The sequence below is a fragment of the Schistocerca americana genome, chromosome 1 (genome assembly GCF_021461395.2).
Source record: "Schistocerca americana isolate TAMUIC-IGC-003095 chromosome 1, iqSchAmer2.1, whole genome shotgun sequence".
NCBI classification, from domain to species: Eukaryota; Metazoa; Arthropoda; class Insecta; order Orthoptera; family Acrididae; genus Schistocerca; species Schistocerca americana.
This window is the reverse complement of record NC_060119.1, coordinates 853,809,512-853,835,664: the sequence shown is the minus strand read 5'-3', so window position 1 is coordinate 853,835,664 and position 26,153 is coordinate 853,809,512. Positions and strand designations below refer to the sequence as shown.

General features: G+C 43.7%; 1 protein-coding gene across 1 annotated transcript in view; it reads left to right on the top strand.

Annotated features, from left to right (window-relative positions):
- LOC124594647 (probable cytochrome P450 49a1) overlaps positions 1-26,153 on the top strand; it is a 142,498-nt gene that overhangs the window by 105,309 nt on the left and 11,036 nt on the right. Inside the window, exon 9 of the mRNA XM_047133020.1 lies at positions 8,662-8,740. Coding sequence (XP_046988976.1) covers positions 8,662-8,740 — 79 coding nt within the window. The remainder of the gene's footprint in view (positions 1-8,661; positions 8,741-26,153) is intronic.

The following is a 26,153-nucleotide window of genomic DNA, read 5'->3' as shown; positions in this document are numbered from 1 at the left end:
GAATCCTATCGAATATCTCTAGGATAGATTGAAAAGGGCTGTTTATGGACGACGTGATCCACCAACCACTCAACGTGACCCACCAACCACTCTGAGGGATCTACGACGAATCGCCGTTGAGGAGTGGGACAATCTGGACCAACAGTGCTTTGATGAACTTGTGGATAGTATGCCACAGCGAATACAGGCACGCATCAATGCAAGAGAACGTGCTACTGGGTATTAGAGGTACCGATGTGTGCAGCAATCCGGACCACCACCTCAGAAGGTCTCGCTGTATGGTGGTACAATATGCAATATGTGGTTTTCATGAGCAATAAAAAGGGTGGAAATGATGTTCATGTAGATCTCTACTCCAATTTTCTGTAAGAGTTCCGGAACTATCGGCACCAAGGTGATGCAAAACTTTTTTTAATGTGTGTATATTAGACTAACTGAGTACCCAGAATCCCAGGTATGTACTTCAATCTTGTTAGTCCATTTCCTCCTTCTCCCTCTGTCCATCTCCTCTTCCCCCTCCGTCTGTCCATCTCCTCCTCCCCATTGTCTGTGTCCATCTCATCCTCTTTCCTTTCTCTGTCCATTCCCACCTCCACCTCTTCCTGTACGTCCCTGCCTGCGAAATTCGTTGCGAGTAGTTTTAGAAATAAAGACAATAAATTAAAACGTCACCCATGATGTGGCATTTTTTCACGCATCTCAGTGTTTATGACGTTATATGTCCCGTACTATGTGTCGTACAATGATATACTTATCTAGGTACATTCGACGGTATTTGTAGATACTGTCTGCAGAATGTGTTGCAAATAGAGTTAGAAGCAGAGAAGCAACAGATTTAGGCGACAAGCATGGTGCAGCAATTTTTGACGCATCTTAATGTTTATAACGTCATATCTCCTGAACTATGGTAGGTAGGTGGTTCATACCGCCACAGCACAGGGATTGTTGCCTGACAGTAATGGATATGTGTACTAATTTTGGTTGAAATGGGTCCAGTGTTTTAGGTGGAGATGTGAAACATACACATATACGTACGTACATTTTTATAATGTGTATGAAAGTTAACCAATTCTTTTTTTACAGAAATACTTCTTACTTTTGCCAGTCTACATTCTATATTCTTCGGTCATCATCAGTTATTTTGCTGTCCAAACGGCAAAACTCATCTACTACTTTTAGTGTCTCACTTCATAATCTAATTCCCACAGCATCGCTTGATTTAATTCGACTACACTCCACTAACCTTGTTTTACTTTTTTTTATGTTCATCTTGTAATATCTTTTCAAGACACTATCCATTCCGTTCAACTGTTCTTCCAACTCCTTTCCCTTCACTGACATAACTGAACGTTACCTTTCAGAAGCAAATGCTCTACTGACTGAGCTGTCCCGGACCAGAACGCAGTTTTAATCTACCAGGGAGTTTCAGACAAGAGTCATTGTGGGAGATATATCATTTTAGTCGACTTTACGTTGTGTTAATGTGAGTAACCTGGACCAACAGATTCTAAGGTGGCCCTAGCAACAACAGTAATAATTCCGAACTGAGAGCTCATGTAACATGTCTGGTGGATTGACCTAAAATTATGTAGATGTTTTCGAAGCTTACGAGTTTGACTACAGAGGTCACTGTTGCACTACTAGCGCCACGCGGAAGATACGATAGACGCACCAGAATGCATGCGTCTCAAAGTTGAAGATAAAAATTAAAAATCTCTTTCGAGTACTGTCGTTTCATTAGAAACGTAAAATCTGTTCGGTATACCTCAGTATTGTGGTCTGTTCGTTTTGTGTGGTCTGTTTTTATATGAAAAACGGTGAACAAGCACAGAATTCGCATAAATGAGCCTGTAAAACAGACCAAATCTATTACTCACGTTGGTCAGTGCACCAGACCAGCAGTCGTAATTCGCACGATAAATACGATCCGCATCTGTCTAACATCCCTCTCTCGTAACGTAGCTTTCCAGGCATTATTCTGAAGGAGCATGTACAAACCTAAGCCCTTGTATCCGGTCCCACTGCATACTTTCACCATTTGTTTTCATTCACATCCTCCATTTCTTCTTCGACCTACATCTTGCGAGGCAACGGCGACAGCTATTGTTTTGAATATAGTTTTATTTTTCTTATCTTTCCACTTTTGTCGTTGATATAACGGCCCAAATGGGTTCCACAGGATTTACAATAGCCAAATTTGACCACCGAGGCATCAACGTGAGTTCATTATAATGCTCCTCAAACCACTGTAGCATGGTCCTAACTCCGAGACAAGGACAATTAAGCTGCTGAAAGATGGCATCGCTGTCGGGGAAGTCTTCAAGTATGAAGGGATACAGAAGTATGTTTGTATTAAACTGGGGACCTAGAAACGACGGAGAGGCTTCGTCCTGCCATAGCCCTCAGTGGTTGACAACCCCACAACAGGGCACAGCAGTCCATCCTCCCCACCGCTGCCCCACACTGAAACCAGGGTTCTTGTGCGGTTCGGCCCCCAACGGACACCCCCTTGAATGTCTCATACCAGACGAGTGTAATCCTAAATGTTTGCATGGTAGAGTAATTATGCTGTACGCGTACGTGGAAACAGTGTTTGTGCAGTAATCGCCGACACTGTGTAGCTGATGCGGAATTAGGGGAACCAGCCCACATTCGCCGAGGTAGATGGGAAGCCGCCTTAGAAACCATCCACAGACTGGCTGACACACCGAAACTCGACACTAATCCGCCGGGCGGATTCGTGCCTTTCCACTCGGGAAGCAGCGCGTTAGATCGCGCGGCTAGCCGGACGGGCAAGGGATGCAGATGGTTCGCTGCTGTCAGTGTTTCTTCGATTACTACCACAGGTCCCATGCAAGAGCAGAAGAATGTTTCCCATAGCATAATACTGCTCCCACCAGCCTGCATCCGTGGCGCACTGCACGTATGGAACTTCCCTTCACCTTGATGACAGCGTCTTTGGAGACGACCGTCGACGTAGTGTAGCAAAAATGTGATTCCCGCGACGAGCCGAAACGTATCCATTGGTCGACGGTCGATTCCCGATGCTACCGTGCCTACTATAATCGTAACTGACGATATCGCTGGGTACACATAGCGGTGATCTGCTGTGGAGATCCATGTTCAACAATGTACGATGAACCGTATGCTCCGAAACACTTGTCCGTACACCAGCACTGTGCTTTCTTGACAGAGATGCCACAGATCACCATCTACCCCACTTTACAGAGCACTCAAGCCTCCGAATCATACGTTCTGTGAAGAGTCGTGGACGTCCAACCATTTAGCGTCTAGTGCTAGTTCCACTGTCCCTCTACCTCCTTCCGTAGATGCTCACGACAGTTGCACGTGAACATGCGACCAGCTTCACAGTTTTCTACATACTAGTTCACAGTCTCTGCGTGATAATAATCTGCACTTTATCAAAGTCTCATATCTCAGTCGATTTGCCCATTTGTAGCCCATACCTTTGGTAGGGTGATCCCCCGTCGGTGTTTGCACCACTTACTGTTACAGCGTCACGTGCCCGCGACGCCACCAGGCGGCATCCAACGTCGCAATGGGGATTGGAAATAATCATTATGTTTTGACTTTTCAGTATATACACTCCTGGAAATGGAAAAAAGAACACATTGACACCGGTGTGTCAGACCCACCATACTTGCTCCGGACACTGCGGGAGGGCTGTACAAGCAATGATCACACGCACGGCACAGCGGACACACCAGGAACCGCGGTGTTGGCCGTCGAATGGCGCTAGCTGCGCAGCATTTGTGCACCGCCGCCGTCAGTGTCAGCCAGTTTGCCGTGGCATACGGAGCTCCATCGCAGTCTTTAACACTGGTAGCATGCCGCGACAGCGTGGACGTGAACCGTATGTGCAGTTGACGGACTTTGAGCAAAGGGCGTATAGTGGGCATGCGGGAGGCCGGGTGGACGTACCACCGAATTGCTCAACACGTGGGGCGTGAGGTCTCCACAGTACATCGATGTTGTCGCCAGTGGTCGGCGGAAGGTGCACGTGCCCATCGACCTGTGACCGGACCGCAGCGACGCACGGATGCACGCCAAGACCGTAGGATCCTACGCAGTGCCGTAGGGGACCGCACCGCCACTTCCCAGCAAATTAGGGACACTGTTGCTCCTGGGGTATCGGCGAGGACCATTCGCAACCGTCTCCATGAAGCTGGGCTACGGTCCCGCACACCGTTAGGCCGTCTTCCGCTCACGCCCCAACATCGTGCAGCCCGCCTCCAGTGGTGTCGCGACAGGCGTGAATGGAGGGACGAATGGAGACGTGTCGTCTTCAGCGATGAGAGTCGCTTCTGCCTTGGTGCCAATGATGGTCGTATGCGTGTTTGGCGCCGTGCAGGTGATTGCCACAATCAGGACTGCATACGACCGAGGCACACAGGGCCAACACCCGGCATCATGGTGTGGGGAGCGATCTCCTACACTGGCCGTACACAACTGGTGATCGTCGAGAGGACACTGAATAGTGCACGGTACATCCAAACCGTCATCGAACCCATCGTTCTACCATTCCTAGACCGGCAAGGGAACTTGCTGTTCCAACAGGACAATGCACGTCCGCAAGTATCCCGTGCCACCCAACGTGCTCTAGAAGGTGTAAGTCAACTACCCTGGCCAGCAAGATCTCCGGATCTGTCCCCCATTCAGCATGTTTGGGACTGGATGAAGCGTCGTCTCACGCGGTCTGCACGTCCAGCACGAACGCTGGTTCAACTGAGGCGCCAGGTGGAAATGGCATGGCAAGCCGTTCCACAGGACTATATCCAGCATCTCTACGATCGTCTCCATGGGAGAATAGCAGCCTGCATTGCTGCGAAAGGTGGAATACACTGTACTAGTGCCGACATTGTGCATGCTCTGTTGCCTGTGTCTATGTGCCTGTGGTTCTGTCAGTGTGATTATGTGATGTATCTGACCCCAGGAATGTGTCAATAAAGTTTCCCCTTCCTGGGACAATGAATTCACGGTGTTCTTATTTCAATTTCCAGGAGTGTATATACAGGGTGAGTCGCGTAAGACGTAACACCTCCTTTATTCCGGGGGCGATTGCACGTATCGGCGTGCGGTTTTCGGCGAATCATAGCGGATTATGGGGCACATACGGTGGTACATGCACAATAATCACAACGTTTATATTGTCCCAGATAATGAGGCAAGTATACGTTTTTTAAATGGGACGCTATACTTTTTTTTACCATCATTCGAACGCTCTGGAAAAGATGCGTATAGTGATGTAACGCATGTTGCTATTGTGATTCAAACTTTGCTTAAAAGAGGGCGGATGAGGATGTACCTACGTAGCGTAGGCCGTGCATGCTGCATGCATAGAGCACGGCAACTCGGCCTGTGGGTCGCGCGAGACGTGTTTACAGTCTGCAGCCGCTTCCGACCGCCTCGACCTTCAATCGCACAATATTTCCCAGCGTCTTTTAAGCGAAGTTTGAATCACAATAGCAACATGCGTTACTTCACTGTACGCGTCTTTTCCAGAGCGTTCGAATGATGGTAAAAAAAGTACAGCGTCCCATTTAAAAAACATGTACTTGCCTCATTATCTCGGTCAATATAAACGTTGTGATTATTGTGCATGCACCAAAGTATGTGCCCCATAGTTGGCTATGATTCGCCAAACACCGTTTAACATTTTAATGTTCGGATAATAAGTTGCCGTCTCTTTATCTAAGAATAGATCATGAATGCAGCTAGCCGCTATCTCTGTGTAATGTCTTGTCTGTATAGACGTGTATCTGTTGCCTTTAAGATCCCTTCACCTTCACACATAAATCTATACAGTAAAATAAGGCCCTCCCAGTTCTTGGCTGATCCGTGATAAGACAGGCGAAAAATTAGACTAATGGAGGATTATTAGTATTATCTCTATTTTCATTCGCTCTCTCTCTTTCTCTCCTTTATCTGTGTACAGTTTTTAATATAATATTTCATTACGTGAAATCAGCAAAATAGGATCTTTGGTGGAGTCCTTCGTCTTGGTAAACAGCGGCTGGCTTGCTGTAAGAGATCTTTACATTTATTATTACTGTTAAACACTGGAGTCACTCGGGAGAATCAATCGTTTGGACAATTTGTTCCTTTTACGAAAGATTGCGAATTCCAGATGTGTACGAAGCCTTTTTGGTCGATTTAACACAGACTCAGTGAATGCAGGCTCTCTTCGACACAGCTGAAACTTCCCCACTAATTACAGGGCCAACGTGATCATCAAATGATTCAGAAAAATCTCATTCGTTCCTTCACTCCAGAACAAAAAAGTCACAAACCTTATTTATGGAGGAAATGGTGTATTAAATCCATCTACATTACATGTCCAGATCTCCGGTGATTACACGCCTTAATTATTTTCCTTTTACAGTCTCTTCTCTTCAAACAAACCGCTAGTGGCACAAATGGTAATTGGCTCGCTCTAGCGAGAAGAAAAGCAGAATATGTATCTCTCAAAAACACGTCAATCCCTCAACAGATACTCCAGAAGCTGTCCTAGTTACCACTCTAACAACCATGGAGAATGCATATATGCATCTCTGTTATTTCAAAGAATAAACGGACTAGAAAATACTTTGGCGTTGTCGAGCTGTCGCCGCATATATTACGAGAAAATCAGATCAGATAACTTTTCCAAAGTGAATGAATGTGGATGGTTTGATTGAAAATGATTAATTGGTGCGTGGTAGAGGGTATTTTCTGTGGGGACATTACAACCGCTTGTCGATACGTGCAATCGTCCCCGTTATAATGGGGGTGTTACGTCTTACGCGACTCACCCTATATATATATATATATATATATAGGGAGAGAGAGAGAGAGAGAGAGAGAGAGAGAGAGAAGAACAAAAAGAACAACACTGACAGTGAAACATGACGCTGGATACCCAAATTACCGGAAGATTATAATTCTTATTACAATGAAATCATTCAAATGGCTATAATTTGACATGGAGGCGCTTTTCACAGTAATCAACACAACCGTGGAGTACAAATTGCCCGTCTAATTCACCCCCATTATCCATGGAATTCTTAACATTTTATTCTACTTTATCGACCTGGAACGAAAAGAATGTTGACAGGACTCTCGACTGTAGCCATCCTTTTTTCTTATACTAATTAGCGGCAATGGATTCTTACAAGGGAACCTCCCCATGGCACCCCTCTCAGATTTAGTTATAAGTTGGCACAGTGGACAGGCCTTGAGAAACTGAACACAGATCAATCGAGAAAACAGGAAGAAGTTGGTGGAAGTATGAAAAAATAAGCAAAATATACAAACTGAGTAGTCCATGCGCAAGATAGGCAACATCTAGGATAATGTAAGCATAGGTGCGTCGTGCTCTCGTGGTTAGCGTGAGCAGCTGCAGAACGAGAGGTCTTTGGTTCAAGTCTTCCCTCGAGTGATAAGTTTATTTTCGTAAAGTTTTGATCTATCCGTTCGTTCATTGACGTCTCTGTTCACTGTAATAAGTTTAGTGTCTGTGTTTTGCGACCCTACCGCAAAAACGTGCGATTAGTCGACGAAAGGACGTGCCCCTTCAATGGGAACCGAAAACATTTGATCGCAAGGTCACAGGTCAACCGATTCCTCCACAGGAAAATACGTCTGATATATTCCATACGACACTGGTGACGGCATGTGCGTCACATGACAGGAATATGTTGTCGACCCACCTAACTTGTACACTTGGCGAATGGGTAAAAAGATTCTTCTACCTTTCCCGATTTAGGTTTTCTTGTGGATGTGATAATCACTCCCAAAAAAGGGATGAAAACATAAGAGTTTGTGACGTAAACTGAAAACAAAAAATTAAAATTTCCACTCGAGGGAAGACTTGAACTAAGTACCTCTTGTTCCGCATCTGCTCACGCTAACCACACGACCACAGCGCTGCTGAGGTCACCTTTTCCTAGATGTTGCTTGTATTGCGCATGGACTACTCAGTTTGTATATTTTGCTTATTTTTTCATAGTTCCACACAACTTCTTCCTGTTTTCTCGATTCATCTGTGTTTAGTTTTTCAAGGTCTATCCACTGTGCCAACTTAGAATTAAATCTGAGGGGAGTGCGATGGGGAGGTTCCCTTGTTAGTATAAGTTTGTGCATATCACGTCTGAAGTTTTTTTTTTGGGTGTGTGTATTGTCTATAGCGTAAGTTAGTTTAAGTTAGATTAAGTAGTGTGTAGGCTTAGGGACCGATGACCTCAGCAGTTTGGTCCCAAAAGACCTTACCACAAATTTCGAAATTTTTCTACCTCTGTAAAATCGAAACTTTCGTCTATGTCTTCGTTTCTAACCGTCACTGAAAGCCTAGCGCTATCGTCTCCTGTCTTCTCAGTTTTCTTGGTGTTATTCTATTACCGTAGCCAACAATGTTATCTTAGGCTCTCGAGACTTATTTGATCGTCCGAATCCGCTTTAGCTTCTATCAGTGGCTTAAATTTCTTCAGATTCTTGCAACTGGTATCACTTTTCCCGAAACGGGATCATTCCCTGTTCTAAGTAACGACTGTCATCCGAAACTCTTCGAATTTATATTCCACGATAATGCTGATTACTAAGTATATTTTAAAAGAATACGTTATGCCACTTACAGAGGTATATATTATTTTTTTCTTTTTTCAGAATGTATCCAGTTATAATCGGAAATGGCAGATGTCTTCAGTCTGATGCTGTGATCGAAGATTTCCACATACCTAAAGGGGTAAGGTATCAACTATGCCAAAGGTCAAATTTGCTGCTACGCACAGCTGCAGGAGCAGAATAAAAACTTCGTATCGGGGTACCATTTATACAGAAGTCTTGTTGCAGTTGTTGACTAAAGTAGTCCTTCCACTCCGCGTAAACGCTTAGTATGCCATTTTAACGCAAACGATTCACAGAAATCGAGGAATCGCACTTACACAGGGTGAGTCACGTAAGACGTAAACCCCTTTCATTTCGTGATCGGTTTCAGGTATCAGAACGAGGTTTTTGGTAGATGATAGTACGCTAAGAAGCAAGTACTTTGGTGCGTAATAAAGAATTTTAACTCTTGTATCGATCGAGATACTGAAGTAGAATGATATACTTTCTTAACAGCATCCGAAAGCACCTGAAAAGACGAGTGCAGTGATATAATGATTGTTAATTCTGAGGTTGAAACTCTTCGCAAAAGAATCTGAAAAATATTCTAAAACTGAAACGCACGTCGGCCATTGTCGGCCGTTGTGTCGTAAACACGCTAAGCTATTGTGTTGTAAACACGCTCATGCCACGCTGCGTCGTTGTATGAAGCCTTTCGACTGTTTTCTTATCTGCACTGCAGAATTAGCAGAAACTGCGTTGTCTGTCGGTAAGTCATTTCTGCTTCAGATTCTTGCAACTAGTATCCCTTTTCCCGAAACGAGGTTCATTCCCTGCTCTATAGTCTGGGAGACGAGTCTTTGGTATTGACAGCTCGGTAGCGTCTTTCCGTTGCCTAGCGACCGCAGGCAGGCAGCCAATGACGGCCTGACTTTGAGCGGGTAGCAAGGGCCACGTTGCCGCTCTGAAACCCGGTCGCGCGCGCTTATGAAACTTACCAGTGTCTCGCGTGCAGGCGGTGCGGTCGTTCGTCGTTTGTCTGAAGTTGAATTCGCAGTTTATTTCGTTTTTGTTGTTTTTAGTGTTTCTTTGTTTATGTTTCGTTGTAAACAATGTCTAGTGCGGCGGGTAGCACCAGCCCAACACAAGTAGTGAAACGGAGGAAGAAAAGTGTGCTACACACCCAGGCTCGTGAATTCGTGTGCTCTGTGAGGAATTACTTTGAGAAAGAAAAGGACAAAGGTGGGCCCTTAATTCCTGTTGTTCAGGTTGTGAAGAGAACTGCAGCAGCATTGAAAATAAGTAAGAACACTGTTGTAAAGATAGGGAAAGAACAGTATAGTGTAGATTGTGACGAGAGTGGCACAACAAAGCTCCACACACCAGGAAAGAAGCGACCGAGAAATAAGCAGGTGACAGCTTTGGACGATTTTCAGAAAGACGCTATTCGTCGTCATATATACAGCTATTATAAGAGAAGGGAACATCCCACTCTATCTAAATTACAGGTGTCGCTTCAGAAAGACGATCTTTTTAAAGGGAGCAAATTTTCATTGCGTACAGTGTTGAAAGACATAGGCTTCAGCTATTCACTGTTTAACGGACGCAAAATATTAATGGAAAGGATAGATGTAGTTGCATGGCGGTGCAGATTTCTGCGCAGGATCATGGGTGTGGAATTCGAAAGTATAGTGTGGTTAGATGAAACTTGGGTCAATGCCAGCCATTCTTTACGTAGAGGCTGGAATGATGGAACGCCCGAGGGGACAATGGCAGTGCCTGTTGGCAAAGGAGGGCGTATTATTGTCTTACATGCAGGAACATCGAAAGGTTTTGTGCCAAACTGCTTGAAAATGTTTCGGTCAAAAAAGACGGGAGATTACCATGAAGAAATGAACAGTGTAGTATTTCAAGAATGGTTCGAGACATCGCTTATGACGAATCTGACAAGTCCATCAGTGATTGTTATGGACAATGCGCCTTATCATTCCGTTGTTCACGATAAGGCACCAACCTTGGCAACAAAAAAAGACGATATCATTCAGTGGTTGAAACGGCGAAAATTAGATTTCAGAGAAGATTTAAGGAAGGCGGAACTGCTCGAAATTGTGGCACAAAAGAAACCCCAATTTCCAACATATGTAATTGACGAGATTGCTGAAAGGCACGGGCATGAAATCGTTCGGCTTCCTCCATACCACTGTCACTTAAATGCAATTGAAGAAGTGTGGGCGCAGATAAAAAATTACATTGCTGCAAACAATAAAAAAATTCACGATCTCTGAAGTGGAAACTCTCCTTCCAGCAGGTATCAATAAAGTAACAAGCGAGACGTGGGCTAAAATTGTAAACAGCACTGCAAGTTCCATCAGAGAGGCGGCCAAAACCGAAGGGGTTGTGGAAGAATGCATCGAAAATTTAATTATACATCTGGGAGAGAGCAGTGATAGTTCGAGTAGTGCTGGGGAAGACAATGTCAAATCAGATTCCGACAGTGATGTGTGAGTGGTGTTTTTCCATTACAGTAACTACAACGCATTCAGGAATGTAAGGAGGGAGTTTGTTATCGATCTACAACCAAATCATCATATTGTTAGTACTTTCTTCAGATTATAACTCTTAATACACTGACCAATTATTCTGTAGCTTATAGTAGAACAAATTAATAATGCTAATACTTAACAATGGAAACCAAAACTGCTAATTTTCAACAACTTGCGAAAATAGTTTCCATTTCAGTTGTGAAGTTTAACAAATAACTTTATTATGTTTCAGCATCTTAGATACTTGTACTAAATAGCTCTTATCAGTTTTCGAGTCAATATATTTCAAGCATCAACTTTAAATAAATTCACGCGTACCAATACGACTTGTATTTTGTCTCGCTTTTATTTCTGCTGCTAGAGAATGCGTGTAGCAGAAGGGCGCCGCGTGCTGTGAGCCACGTTCGGCAACAGCGCCGTCTGCCCGCCGGAACTGTCAGTACCAATCACTCGTCTCACGGACTATAAGTAACGACTCTTCGAATTTATATTCCATGATAATACTTATTACTGCGTATAAATTATTTTAAAAGAAGACGTATGTACCTGTAGGTCATTTCTGTTTACATTCAGGCTTGTACACCAATGAGTAGACGTTAGACTTGCTACTTTTCTACATCTACGTGATTACTCTGTTATTCACAATAAAGTGCCTGGCAGAGGGTTCAATGAACCACCTTCAAGCTGTCTCTCTACCGTTCCACTTTCGAACGGCATGCGGGAAAAACGAGCACTTAAATTTTTCTGTGCGAGCCCTGATTTCTCTTATTTTATCGTGATGATCATTTCTCCCTATGTAGGTGGGTGCCAACAGAATGTTTTCGCAATCGGAGGAGAAAACTGGTGATTGGAATTTCCTGAGAAGATTCCGTCGCAACTAAAAACGCCTCCAATTCACGTATCACATCTGTGACACTATCTCCCCTATTTCGCGATAATATAAAACGAGCTATCCTTCTTTGTACTTTTTCGATGTCATCTGTCAGTGCCACCTGATGCGGATCCCACACCGCACAGCAATACTCCAGAATAGGGCGGACAAGCGTGGTGTAAGCAGTCTCTTTAGTAGACCTGTTGCTCCTTCTAAGTGTTCTACCAATGAATCGCAGTCTTTGGTTTGCTCTAACCACAATATTATCTATATGATAGTTCCTATTTAGGTTATTTGTAATTGTAATCCCTAAGTATTTAGTTGAATTTACAGCCTTCAGGTTTGTGTGACTTATCGCGTAATCGAAATTTAGATGTTTTCTTTTGGTACTCATGTGAATAACTTCACACTTTTCCTTATTCAAGGTCAATTGCCACTTTTCGCACCATGCAGATATCTTATCTAAATCATTTTGCAACTCGTTTTGATCCTCTGATGACTTTACAGAGCGGTAAATGACAGCATCATCTGCAAACAATCTAAGACGGCTACTCATATTGTCTCCTATGTCGTTAATATAGATCAGGAACAATAGAGGACCTACAACACTTCCTTGGGGAACGCCGGATATTACTTCTATTTTACTCCATACTTTCCGTCTATTACTACGAACTGTGACCTTTCTGACAGGAAATCACGAATCCAGTCGCACAGCTGAGGCGAACTCCATAGGCACGCAGTTTGATTAAAATACGCTTGTGAGAAACGGTGTCGAAAGCCTTCTGGAAATCTAAAAATATGGAATCAATATGACATCCCCTGTCGATAGCACTTATTACTTCATGAGTATAAAGTGCTAGTTGTGTTTCACAAGGACGATATTTTCTGAAACCGTGCTGACTATGTGTCAATAAATCGTTTTCTTCGGGGTACTTCATAATGTTCGAATACAGTATATGTTACAAAACCCTACTACAAATCGACGTTAGTGATATACGCCTGTAATTTAGCGGATTACTCCTACTTCCCTTTTTGGATATTGGTGTGACTTGAGCAATTTTCCAGTCTTTAGGTACGGATCTTTCTGTGAGCGAGTGGTTGTATATAATTGCTACATATGGAGCTATTGTATCAGCATACTCTGAGAGGAACGTTACTGGTATGCAATCTGGACCGGAGGCTTTGCCTTTATTAAGTGATTTAAGCTGCTTCGTTACTCCGAGGATATATACTTCTATGTTTCTCATCTTGGCAGTTGTTCTTGATTGGAATTCAGGAATATTTACTTCGTCTTCTTCGGTGAAGGAGTTTCGGAAAACCGTGTTTAATAACTCTGCTTTAGTGGCACTGTCATCAGTGAGTTCACCGTTGTTATCGCGCAGTGAAGGTATTGATTGCGTCTTGCCACTGGTGTGCTTTATGTATGCCAGAATCTCTTTGGGTTTTCTGCCAGATTTCGAGACAGAATTTCGTTGCGGAAATTATTAAAAGCATCTCGCATTGATGTACGCGCCATATTTCGAACTTGTGTGTAACTTTGCCAATCTTGGGGATTTTGCATTCTTTTAAATTTGGCATGCTTTTTTCGTTGCTTCTGCAGCAACGATCTGACCCGTTTTGTGTACCATGTGGGATCAGTACCATCACTTATTACTTTATGTGGTATATATCTCTCAACTGCTGTCGATACTATATAGGTCCTTATAGGGCGAATGTCAAATGCTGTCGGAATGGTAATGGAAAACTGCCTGACGATGCTGTTGTTGTTTCCACAAAAACCTGGAAGCGTAGACACATATGAAATACTTTTCCTAAGTCCCATATGCCATAGTTCCTTACAAAAAAATTGTAGCTGCCCCTGTATCTATGTCGTATAGGAAATGAGGTTTATCTTAAAAGGTGTGGCAGGGGAGCGGGGGGGGGGGGGGGGGGGGGGGGGAAGCTGCCTTGGTGCAAATAACTACGGAGCCAGCCTGTTATAAGAGCTCTCCGTCCCACAGTAGCCGACTCTAGCTGCATTGCTTTCCAATTTCAGTACGTTTCTAGGACTCTTTGGTGCAAGCTTTTAACATCAATACTAACAAGCGCAATATCATTGTCTTTCCAAGAACTGCTGAACGCAGTTGTGAGACGTATTCAGTTCCATTAAAAAACATACTTGTTTCAGTATCTCAGCTGACACCAGAATTCAGAGGATTGCGTGTGCATTGTGTATTAAACCGGGGACGTAGAAACGACGGAGAGGCTTTGTCCCGCAGTAGCCCTCAGTGGTTCAGAACCCCACAACAGGCCACAACAGTCCACCCACTCCATCGCCGCCCCACTCCGGACCCAGGGTTACTGTGCGGTTTGGCCCACAGTGAACCCCACTGGAAACGTCTCATACCAGACGAGTGTAGCTCCAAATGTTTATGTGGTAGAATAATTACGGTGTACGCGTACATGGAGACAGTGTTTGTGCAGCAATCGCCGACTTAGAGTAAGTGAGGCGGAATAAGGGGAACCAGCCCGCATTCGCCGAGGTAGATGGAAGACCGCCTCAAAAACCATCCACAGGCTGGATGGCACACACGACCTCGACACTAATCCGCTGGGCGAATTCATGCCGGGGACCGGCACGCCTTGCCGCTCGGGAAGCATCGGGTTAGAACGCGCGGCTAGCCGGGCGGGCTATTCATAGGATTTTCTACAGAAAACATTATATGCCCTTTAGCATACCATCAACTGTGGAAAACCTCGTTCAGAAAATAAAATGAATGTTACATCTTACGTGGCTCACCCTGTATATTAATAATAGTGTTACCCGCTTTGATAAGAATGTAACTATTCTCTTCTCCTCTTATTGTCTGTGTATGGTCGTAGAAGCACATATACTTCTTTATGCATGCAGTCGCTATACTCGACGTAATTGCACTTCTGATGGCGAAGGAATCGTCAGTCGGCAGACCCAGATCGGCTGTCTGCACTCTATAGAAGAAGAAAAACACCATCCGAACAGGCTTTGAAGGCGCGACGGTACCGACCGGGCGCCGTGTCATCCTCACAGGATGCGAATACGGAGGACCACGTGCTCAGCACACCGCTCTCCCGACCATGGTCAGTTTTTGTGACCAGCGTCGCTACTTCTCAGTCAAGTAGCTCCTCAATTGGGCTCACAAGGGCTGAGTGTAACCACATTACCAACAGCACTCGACAGACCTGGACGATGACCCATCCAAGTGCCAGCCAAGCCAAACAGTGCTCAAATTCGGTGATCTGACCAGAACAGGACTGCCACTGCGGCAAGCCCGTTGGTGCAGTTCTGTAGGAGAGAAATAGTTTTTGTTGGTACTCGCCAGCTCAACAGCGTAAAGTTTTCCAGTAACAAAATAACACTAAATAATATACTAGCTTTCTGGAACTTATAATTCGTTCACGACTGAGTTGTGGTTGTCAAAAAAAGAATGTAGTGAGTTCATGAGTAAAAGCCTTGAACAGCGTGAGATCATTGGCAAGAGCGTGATGGCGAGCTCGCCGCCAACATTTACAACACTCTGATACGTTCATGTATGATGACGATTGCTTGGACTATCATATCGCGACCGGGGTGGCCGAGCGGTACTAGACGCTACAGTCTAGAATGATATTTCACTTGTTAGTATTGATGTTAAAAGCTTGCACCAAAGAGTCCTAGAAATGTACTGAAATTGGAAAGCAATGCGACCGCTACGGTCGCAGGTTCGAATCCTGCCTCGGGCATGGATGTGTGTGATGTTCTTAGGTTAGTTAGGTTTAAGTAGTTCTAAGTTCTAGGGGACTGATGACCCCAGAAATTAAGTCCCATAGTGCTCAGAGCCATTTGAACCATTTTATCATATCGCCTCCAAAAATTACCAAACACCTCTGGACCAACTAACTGCAAAAGTTTTCGCATTTGCTTTCTTCCTCCATAAATGCCTTTTTTCCTAATTTAATATATATATATTTTTTGTGGGATCTAAAATTTAAAAACCTCTCTCACACCGGCCTGATTTAGCTTCACTGATCAGGATAGTAAAAACATGCGTACGTTAAGGGAATTTTCATTCACAAAGCAGGCTTATCACATTCACACAGTTCAATACTGTTCTATCCTGATTAAATTGAGCTGAACTTAATTTCCATAAGGCAGTGAAGCCATTTTTAAGTCTTGGTGCGACGAAAATTGTCAGTCGATCTCCTGAAAACATTTGTAATAATTAGTAACTTTCGGTGATCACACGGGGAAGACCGGAGATCTGCTGGTAAGACCGTGTTAGCCTATTTATTTGAAATAACTGGATATCTTGAGCATACAAAACGGCAGGTTCGTCCAGTGTAAATCAGACGTTCCCCACTGATCCCGTGCAACACAGCGTAGTAAGCAGACACTGTCAATAATAATAAGTTAAATAATACGCGAACACACTTACTTCAGTTTAGTTCATGTATTAAATTCCTTCTCATTCAGAATCTCATCAAGATGGCGACTAGCTCAACAGTAAATACATATGCATCTTCGTTCTTTCACGACTAACGGCAAGCATTTCTTCATTCTTTTTATAAGAGAAAACATAGACAGCAGAGAAGCTATTACATGGAGTAAATGGACGCTCCAAGGAATAATTGGGCTTGAAACTACTTTGCATTGATAATCGGTAAGATAAGAAGAGATATTTCGAGATATGTACTGAGTTATATAATTTATAAAATTTCTGAAAATATCGCGGAGAGACCGCTGCAAGAGACATTACACTACGACAAAATGAATGCTATTACACATCTATGGAACGATGTTAACGATCTTTTTGCTATCCAGCGTGGCAGATACCAATCGTCCATTGGTGGAACAGTGCGAAATCCACTCTCAAACTGAGAACTCCAGATCTGCGAGAAGATACATCTACAAAGGTCAAAAACGCAGCAAACATCTGAATATTAAAATACATCCAATTGTGATCCGTCCAATGTTTCTTTATGACAATCACCACTCCAGTCAAAAGATCCCAATAATATAATAGATATACAAGGTGTGTTCCATAAGTAATGTGACCAAATTCATAAAATATCATTTATTGAATATATTCATACAAATAATCAAAAATTTTCAAAGTAGCATCCTCTTCCATTGATACACTTGTGGAGGCGTTGTTTCCATGCCAGGAAGGCATCCTGGAATGCCTTTTCTGGAATGTCCTTTTGAGTTCATGTAACATGCGCTGGATGCTTTCAATTGTGTCCCAATGTTTTCATTTCATGACTCCTTTTAACTGTGGAAACAAACAAAGTCAGCGGAAGCCAGGTCAGGACTGTAGGGAGGCTGGGGAACCAATGTGGTCTTGGCCCTGGCCAGGAAGTCGTTGACAATGAAAGCACTGTGACTCAGCATGTTGTCATGGTGAACTGTTCACGTGTCCTTGATGTCGCTTTGACAGTGGGAGACCCTCCTTTACAGTCGTTTGAGCACTTCCAGGTAGAAAGCTGGGTTCACTGTAGTCCCGGTAGGTATGAATTCGTGGTGGTCAATGCCTCTGACGTCAAAGAAGACAATTAGCATGGTTTTGATCCTGGACTTGCTCATGCATGCCTTCTTGGGATGTGGCAACGATGGGGTGTGCCACTCTGAACTCTGCCTTTTTGTCTCAGGGTCATACGAAAAATCCACGACTTATCACCAGTGATAACTGAGTTTAAAAAATGAGGATCATTTTCACACAAATCCCATCATTTCTCGGCATTGAAGCACGCACATGGGATGAGTTTAGCACACACCTTTCTCATGTTCAAATCTTCGGTCACAATGCGGAAAACGGTTGTTTCTGACATGTTTAGAGTTTGTGCTATCAACTGAAGGCTCAGCAATCTGTCAGAGTTCAAACAATCGCCCACACGCATCACATTTTCGCCGATTCGTGCGGTTGATGGCCATCCACTGCGAGGTTCGCCGGTGATCTCCTCTTGGCCCTCCATGAACGGCTTGTGACATCGGAAAACTTGTGATTTGGACAAGCACTCATTCCCAAAGGCATGCTGAAGTAATGGAAACGTTTCGGTTGCGGACTTCCCAAGTTTAACGCAAAATTTGATAGCGCACCGTTGCTCTACAGAATGATCCATTGTGCCGTGTTACATAAACTCAAAACGGGGTTGACGGAAACGCACGTCCTGATTATACGGCAGCTCGCAGCCGAATGAGACAAAGAGCGTTTTGAAGCTAACACCCCCCTCCACTTAGCCCAGCCGGTTACAACATGCTGTGTTGTACCGTTGCGTCAGAAAAAAATTAGTCGCATTACTTATAGAACAGACTCTGTAGTGGTTCTCACACACATCGCACCTAAGAGAAAAGTGGGCAGACAGCCTAAAAATTTATGAGGGAAGTCCCAATGTTTGCTCTGAGCAAAACATTCATACTTGTGGAGGCTGCAAAATAAAAATATTCTTGAAACTACGCAAAGCCTAACAAGTTTACAGAGCGCTTGAAGGCAATCTGGTACGAAACTGGAGCAAAAGTACAAGTTAGTACGTTGTGGTCCTGGTAGTTCAGCATCACTAGCAAAGAAAAATCGTTAAATAAATTTGTCTCAGGAAAAGCTGTATGAAACAAAAGAAACATATAGAGGTTAAGCTCTATGCAGGTTTACAGCAGTTTACACCAAGACACATATTGTTTACAAACTCTAAAAAACTGAGGCAGATAATACGGTCAATTTTTCGAATACTAACAGATCTTCTCGAGTCCGTTTGCACAAAGTTGGCGTATTGGACACCTCATTGCCAATGTGATGACGAAACAGTGATGTAAATCACATTGTCTCTCATAACAAATGTTAAACGAGATGCACAGCTAACGTTTTAAACGAATTCTTGAACACTGGTCACCGTCTACCGTTTCTGGACTGACTCACCTCTTGGCGATCCGGTATGGACTGTAATTGATTTTATAACAAGGTCCACACAAAAGGAAGACATAAAAATCCAGAAGGATAGATGGATGACGAATTTAACGATAGATCCGAAACGAACTACACATACATTGATATTTATGCCCATCTATGTAATAATTTCAGCCTGATAGCAGATCTAATTGTAATAACATTTACTGTAAGCTAAGCAACTTAAATCTAGAACACTCTGTAAATGTGTTTGCGCACTCTTTATTGTTTGTATCAAAATGAACAGTTGTTACTTTACTGTATTAGTAGAAGCTCGTAAGCTGTGATGACTAACGGTACGTACACTAGAAGCCGACTGGAGGTCTATTGAAATAAACGGTCGTCAGCCTTGTTTCATTTCACGATATAAGTTTGGAAGACCATAGCTTCGGCACTACTGGTCGCCAACCAAACTGCACTCAGAGAAATTCCAAGATGAGACCTTTTCACTGGAAACGTCTCCTATTAGACCTCAGTTTTCTTCTTGTATCTTCTTCACCAATCTCAACAAAGAAAAGAGTCTGAATGACAATTCAAAGATAAAAAAGAAACGCTTCAATTTACATTCAGCAATAGGGTTTACTCTTAAAACTTTCTGGTAGATTAAGAAGCGGGACTCGAGCCCAGAACCTTTACTTTCACAGGGGATGCTCTTATTGGTTGATCCATGGACTACTAACTAGCTGCCTCCTCCTACTTTTCAAACTCATGACCCACCCCACCACTTCTACCAATATCTCTCAGACACTTCACAGAAGCTAAAGATGTCCTATATAGCTTGCCAGATTGTAGATTGAATAAAATAACTTTGTGACTGGAAGATTGCAGTGGCATGGGGCAGTCAAGATAGAGTGCAGCGAACCACACTAGGGAAGCCTCTGCTTGTGCATACAAAATAGGCTGTGCAACAAGCACGTGGTACCTATGAAAGAAAGTTGACTGGCTGGCGGCTACCCATACTAGACGACTAGCTATAGCGCCTATTACAAAGTTATTTGAATAGATAATTTTAAAACTAGGGCAACCACAGCTAAAATAGTAGTACATGATTGCTTGACATTTCATGCAGTGAACAGTTATTTTAAAATACCTGTGTTAAAACTATTAAAATGAAACTGAATAGAATGTCCAATGGTCCACTGTAGCTGTACTTGTTCAAGCGATTTATAAATTCACACAAGCGGTTCCGCAACTTTTGAGTCACATCTTCTGGTGCAAATATCCGTACAAAATAATTTTTAAAATTAGTGTAGTTATCTGAGATATCCTAAAATACTGACTGACTAGATGTAAACATGGAAGAAAATATTAAGCATCAAGCTAGGAAACAAGTGGATCACATACACCCCACAAGAACGGCCATATATATAGCCTACTTAATAAATGCAAACTGTAAGTTCATGCCGAAAAAAGTACTTACAAATGCTATGCCATAGGTTACAGAATGCCACAGTGTAACAATTGGCGTGGCTAGGTAACGATTTCAGCACTCCTCAGTTGATAAGAAACCATCGTCAAATGATAAAAATACCATCGTCAATTATGAAGGATTAGGACTCAGAACTGCTCCTTCATTTAAAACAGTGAAACAGTAACTCGAACGAAAAGTAGATGGGGACCATCGCCATGTGATGTGGATTAATTGCCAAAAACGAGACTGGCTTGTGTTAAATTGCGAACTGTACACATTCCGATTAATTTACACTCTTGTCGGACTACCTCAAGCATCGAAATGCTCCTCATAGATGTTATTCAGGGAACTACTGGGCCCTATAGTGACTGAAGAATGAAATGAAGTTAGTGATGAAAACTAGTAACTTTTATTCTTCAGTTACTACAGGGTCCAGTACTTCCCTGAATAACATCTATGAGGGGCATTTCGTTGCTTGACATAGGCCGAAAATAGTATATTTTAATCGGAATTTAACACAGGTCAGCCTCGTTTATGGCAATTGATCAACATCACATGGCGATGGTCCCCATCTACATGTGAGTTACCGTTTCACTTTTTTTAAATTAATGATCGGTTCTGATTCCTAATTCTATTCATTCGTTTTATAATTAATTTTTATCATTGATGATAGTCTTTCTAGCATTTGGCGATGGGTTTTTTTTATCAACTGAGGAGTGCTGAAATCTTTGCCTAGTGACGCCAGTTGTTACACTGCGGCATCCTGTAACCTGTGACATAGCATTTGTAAGTACTTTCTTTTGGTACGAACTTACAGGTTGCATTCATTAAGTACATATACACTCCTGGAAATTGAAATAAGAACACCGTGAATTCATTGTTCCAGGAAGGGGAAACTTTATTGACACATTCCTGGGGTCAGATACATCACATGATCACACTGACAGAACCACAGGCACATAGACACAGGCAACAGAGCATGCACAATGTCGGCACTAGTACAGTGTATATCCACCTTTCGCAGCAATGCAGGCTGCTATTCTCCCATGGAGACGATCGTAGAGATGCTGGATGTAGTCCTGTGGAACGGCTTGCCATGCTATTTCCACCTGGCGCCTCAGTTGGACCAGCGTTCGTGCTGGACGTGCAGACCGCGTGAGACGACGCTTCATCCAGTCCCAAACATGCTCAATGGGGGACAGATCCGGAGATCTTGCTGGCCAGGGTAGTTGACTTACACCTTCTAGAGCACGTTGGGTGGCACGGGATACATGCGGACGTGCATTGTCCTGTTGGAACAGCAAGTTCCCTTGCCGGTCTAGCAATGGTAGAACGATGGGTTAGATGACGGTTTGGATGTACCGTGTACTATTCAGTGTCCCCTCGACGATCACCAGTGGTGTACGGCCAGTGTAGGAGATCGCTCCCCACACCATGATGCCGGGTGTTGGCCCTGTGTGCCTCGGTCGTATGCAGTCCTGATTGTGGCGCTCACCTGCACGGCGCCAAACACGCATACGACCATCATTGGCACCAAGGCAGAAGTGACTCTCATCGCTGAAGACGACACGTCTCCATTCGTCCCTCCATTCACGCCTGTCGCGACACCACTGGAGGCGGGCTGCACGATGTTGGGGCGTGAGCGGAAGACGGCCTAACGGTGTGCGGGACCGTAGCCCAGCTTCATGGAGACGGTTGCGAATGGTCCTCGCCGATACCCCAGGAGCAACAGTGTCCCTAATTTGCTGGGAAGTGGCGGTGCGGTCCCCTACGGCACTGCGTAGGATCCTACGGTCTTGGCGTGCATCCGTGCGTCGCTGCGGTCCGGTCCCAGGTCGACGGGCACGTGCACCTTCCGCCGACCACTGGCGACAACATCGATGTACTGTGGAGACCTCACGCCCCACGTCTTGAGCAATTCGGCGGTACGTCCACCCGGCCTCCAGCATGCCCACTATACGCCCTCGCTCAAAGTCCGTCAACTGCATATACGGTTCACGTCCACGCTGTCGCGGCATGCTACCAGTGTTAAAGACTGCGATGGAGCTCCGTATGCCACGGCAAACTGGCTGACACTGACGGCGGCGGTGCACAAATGCTGCGCAGCTAGCGCCATTCGACGGCCAACACCGCGGTTCCTGGTGTGTCCGCTGTGCCGTGCGTGTGATCATTGCTTGTACAGCCCTCTCGCAGTGTCCGGAGCAAGTATGGTGGGTCTGACACACCGGTGTCAATGTGTTCTTTTTTCCATTTCCAGGAGTGTATATATATGCCCATTCTTGTGGGGCGTATGTGATCCACACGTTTCCTAGCTTGATGCTTAATATTTTCTCCCATGTATACATCTACTCATTCAGTATTTTAGGTATATTTAGATAACTAAAATAATTTTAAAATCTGTTTTGTACAGATATTTGCACCGGAGATGCAACTCAAAAGTTATGAATCCAGTTGTTCGGGTTTATAAGTGACCTGAAAAAAAAAATACAGCTAAGCGGAACATTGGATATTTCATTCAGTTTCATTTTAATAGTTTTAACACGTGTATTTTACGAAAACGGTTCATTGTATGAAATGTCAAGCAATCATGTATTTGAATCGAAGTATACCACTCACTGCAGTACCCAGCAGTTTAGTACCCAGGAGAGCTTCTTTGGGGTTTGGTAAACAGAAAGAGGTAGTGGCAGGCGTGAAGCTGTGAGGGCAGTACAAGTGAGACGGTAAGAACATTATCCAATATAGCTTAGGTTCAAGACTAGAGTCTCGGTCAGTTAATTTCAAACCAGCACAATCTCAGCTGCAGACTGAGAGATTTATTCTCCATGTCTGTTTTATTCGACATGCACCTCTTCCAGCTAACTCTTAGCTCCCCGATCTTGCCGAATAAAAGCGCCTGATTGGGATAACTTGCTGTACAATGTTCCCAGAAAGACGCAACCATCATCTGTCATGAAAGCGAAGCTGTCACTGTAAAATCACATGTTCTTGCGCTAAAATGACAGTTTGTCTTCTTAACTCAAGACTGCCGATAACACTCTGCTTTCCGGCCACAGCCGGCCGAGGTGGCCGAGCGGTTCTAGGCGCTTCAGTCTGGAACCGCGCCACCGCTACGTTCGCAGGTTCGAGTCCTGGAATTCTGCCTCGGGTATGGATGTGTGTGATGTCCTTAGGTTAGTTAGGTTTAAGTAGTAGGGGACTGATGACCTCAACTGTTAAGTCCCATAGTGCTCACAGCCATTTGAACCATTTTTCTGGCCCCAACGGACCCACTTCCTTCTCTTCAAGTCGGTCCATGCACTCCCTGGGTTACTGAGTTCAGAGCAATTGTCGAAATTTGTTAACCATTTGCTGTCTTTTACCGTTCAGAAAAATCATTGGCAGCTTTATCACCCACGGGAATTCTTATCGAGTCGACCCTTTCTTCAACTAATACCAACCCTCTGTACAATGCTGTCGCCTAGCAGGATCACTCATAATGCACTTTTACGAGCTAATGACCAGGACTTCACGTGACGTCACAGAAAATTCTCTGAATAAGTGTCACCGCAAGGTTAGTCTCAAAAGTCTAGAAAATATTCACTATACGTTGAAGTTTTCCTGAGTGCCACATTGTTATCCAATTTGGGGAAGTTTGAAGGTGGTTCACCAGTCTGATATACAGGGTGACAGTTATTGAACTGTATGAAATAAAATCGTCATAAAGTCTGAACGGTTTGCATTAGGTCGTTCAAACTGCACGGTTGGCTGCTGGACATGATGGGAATTAGTACGTGCTGTATGGTTTGGTTTAGTGACGAAGCCCACTTTCATTTGGATGGGTTCGTCATTAAGCAAAATTGTCGCACTTGGGGAACTGAGAATCCGCATTTCGCGCTCGAGAATCCTCTTCACCCTCGACGGGTCACTGTGTGCTGTACAATGCCCAGTGACGGCGCGTGAAGGTTTTGGAAGACGATTTCATCCCCATCATCTAAAGTGACCCTGATTTCGACAATATGTGGTTCAGGCAAGACGGAAGTTGACCCCATCGAAGCAGGAGAGTGATTTCCTGAAGGAGCACTTTAGGGACCATATTCTGGCTCTGGGATACCCAGAGGCCATTAGCACGGGCCACGATAGGCCGCCATATTCTCCGCATCTGAACACGTGCGATTCCTTTTTGTGAGGCTATGGTAAAGGCAAGGTGTACAGCAATAACGCCAAAACCAGTGCTGAGCTAAAAGCAGCCATTCAGGAGGTTATCGACAGCATCGACGTTGCGACACTTCAGCAGGTCACGCAGAATTTCGCTATTCGTCTGCGCCACATCATCGTCAATGGTGGCGGGCATATCGAACATGTCACAACCTAAATCCGAATATCTGTAGTGACGTTTACATGTTGAATAAAGTGTGTACACACCATAGTTCGTAAATTATTTAGGTTTTTTCATATAGTTCAATAATTATCACCCTGTATCTCACATACCAGATGGAAGAGCTCTCCCAAGGAACTCAACAATTCGAATTTTGTGTATTACAGGTGCCTATTTTCACTCAGTTTTTGCATTGTTAGATTCTTTTTGCTGTGCCACATCCACTTCCTCTTGCCTTTTCACAATAATTTCATCAATTTTCTTTTCTTTGTATGGTTTACAATCTGTTCCTTCCACATTTCAGCTTTTCCTTCTTTGCTTAGTACTGGCTTGCAACCTGACATTTTGACATTCAAACAGCTTCTTCTCTTTACTGCAAACATCTCTTTAATTTTCCTGTAGGTGGCATAAATCTTTCCCAAACTCATACGTACTTGAACATCTTCGAGTTTCTCCTTTAGCCATTCCCACTTTACCAGATGTTTCATTTTTCAGATGTTTGTATTTCCTTTTGCCTGCTTCATTTGCTGCTTTTTTTCAATTTTATTTTTTCATTATATACATTTAATATCCTGTATGTTACCCAATACTTGCTGCTGCACCTTGTCTTTCTGCCTAGTTGTTCCACTGCTCTCTTACTATTCTCAAAGCTACTCGTTCACCTTTTATTGTATTTTTTCAGTCAATCGTTGTCTAATGCTCCGTTTGAAACTCGCAACAACCTCTCGTTTATCAGCTTATCCGGAACCCATGTTCTTAATTTCATAGCTTCCTGTACCTGCTTCATCTTTAGTCTGCATTTTATAACTAATAAATTATAGTTAGTGTGCGTAAGTGTTCCTGGAAATGCTTTACAGTGTAAAATCTGGTTTCTAAATCTCTGTCTCAACAGAATGTACTCTAAAAGAGAAATTAAAAGTGTATGATGACGGTTGTGAGGGTTGTTCCATGTTCCTAGTAAACTTAGACTCCTTGTACATGAGCGACTTTCTTGTCTCGATCGACTATTCATGGCAAACGAGTCTACTGCAGCGCCCCTGGCAATTTATTTCTATACTGAGACACCCTTGTGACGATTGGTCCTTTTGTTTAGATGATGGCACGAAACTGGCGACCGTTCTGCGTGCTGTCTACAGTGAAAGTGAGGTTATGGGGAACCCTCCTTATTTCAAAATGTCGGAATATAGTCTAGTAACATCATTAAAGAACTAGCATTGACAGTATAGTTTAATAATAACCAAAGCCAAATTCATAGTGACTGTTCCTTACAAAGGTGTGTGGTAAATTTTTCACACAGTAGAAAAGTGGAAGAATAAGAAAAATGTGGTCCAAAAATTACATAACACCATTTATCTGCTTGAGAAAATAGACCTAAGTAATACAAACACATCAAACAATATTTAGAAAACAGAAGACAATGCTTTTTTACTTCAGCTTTTCC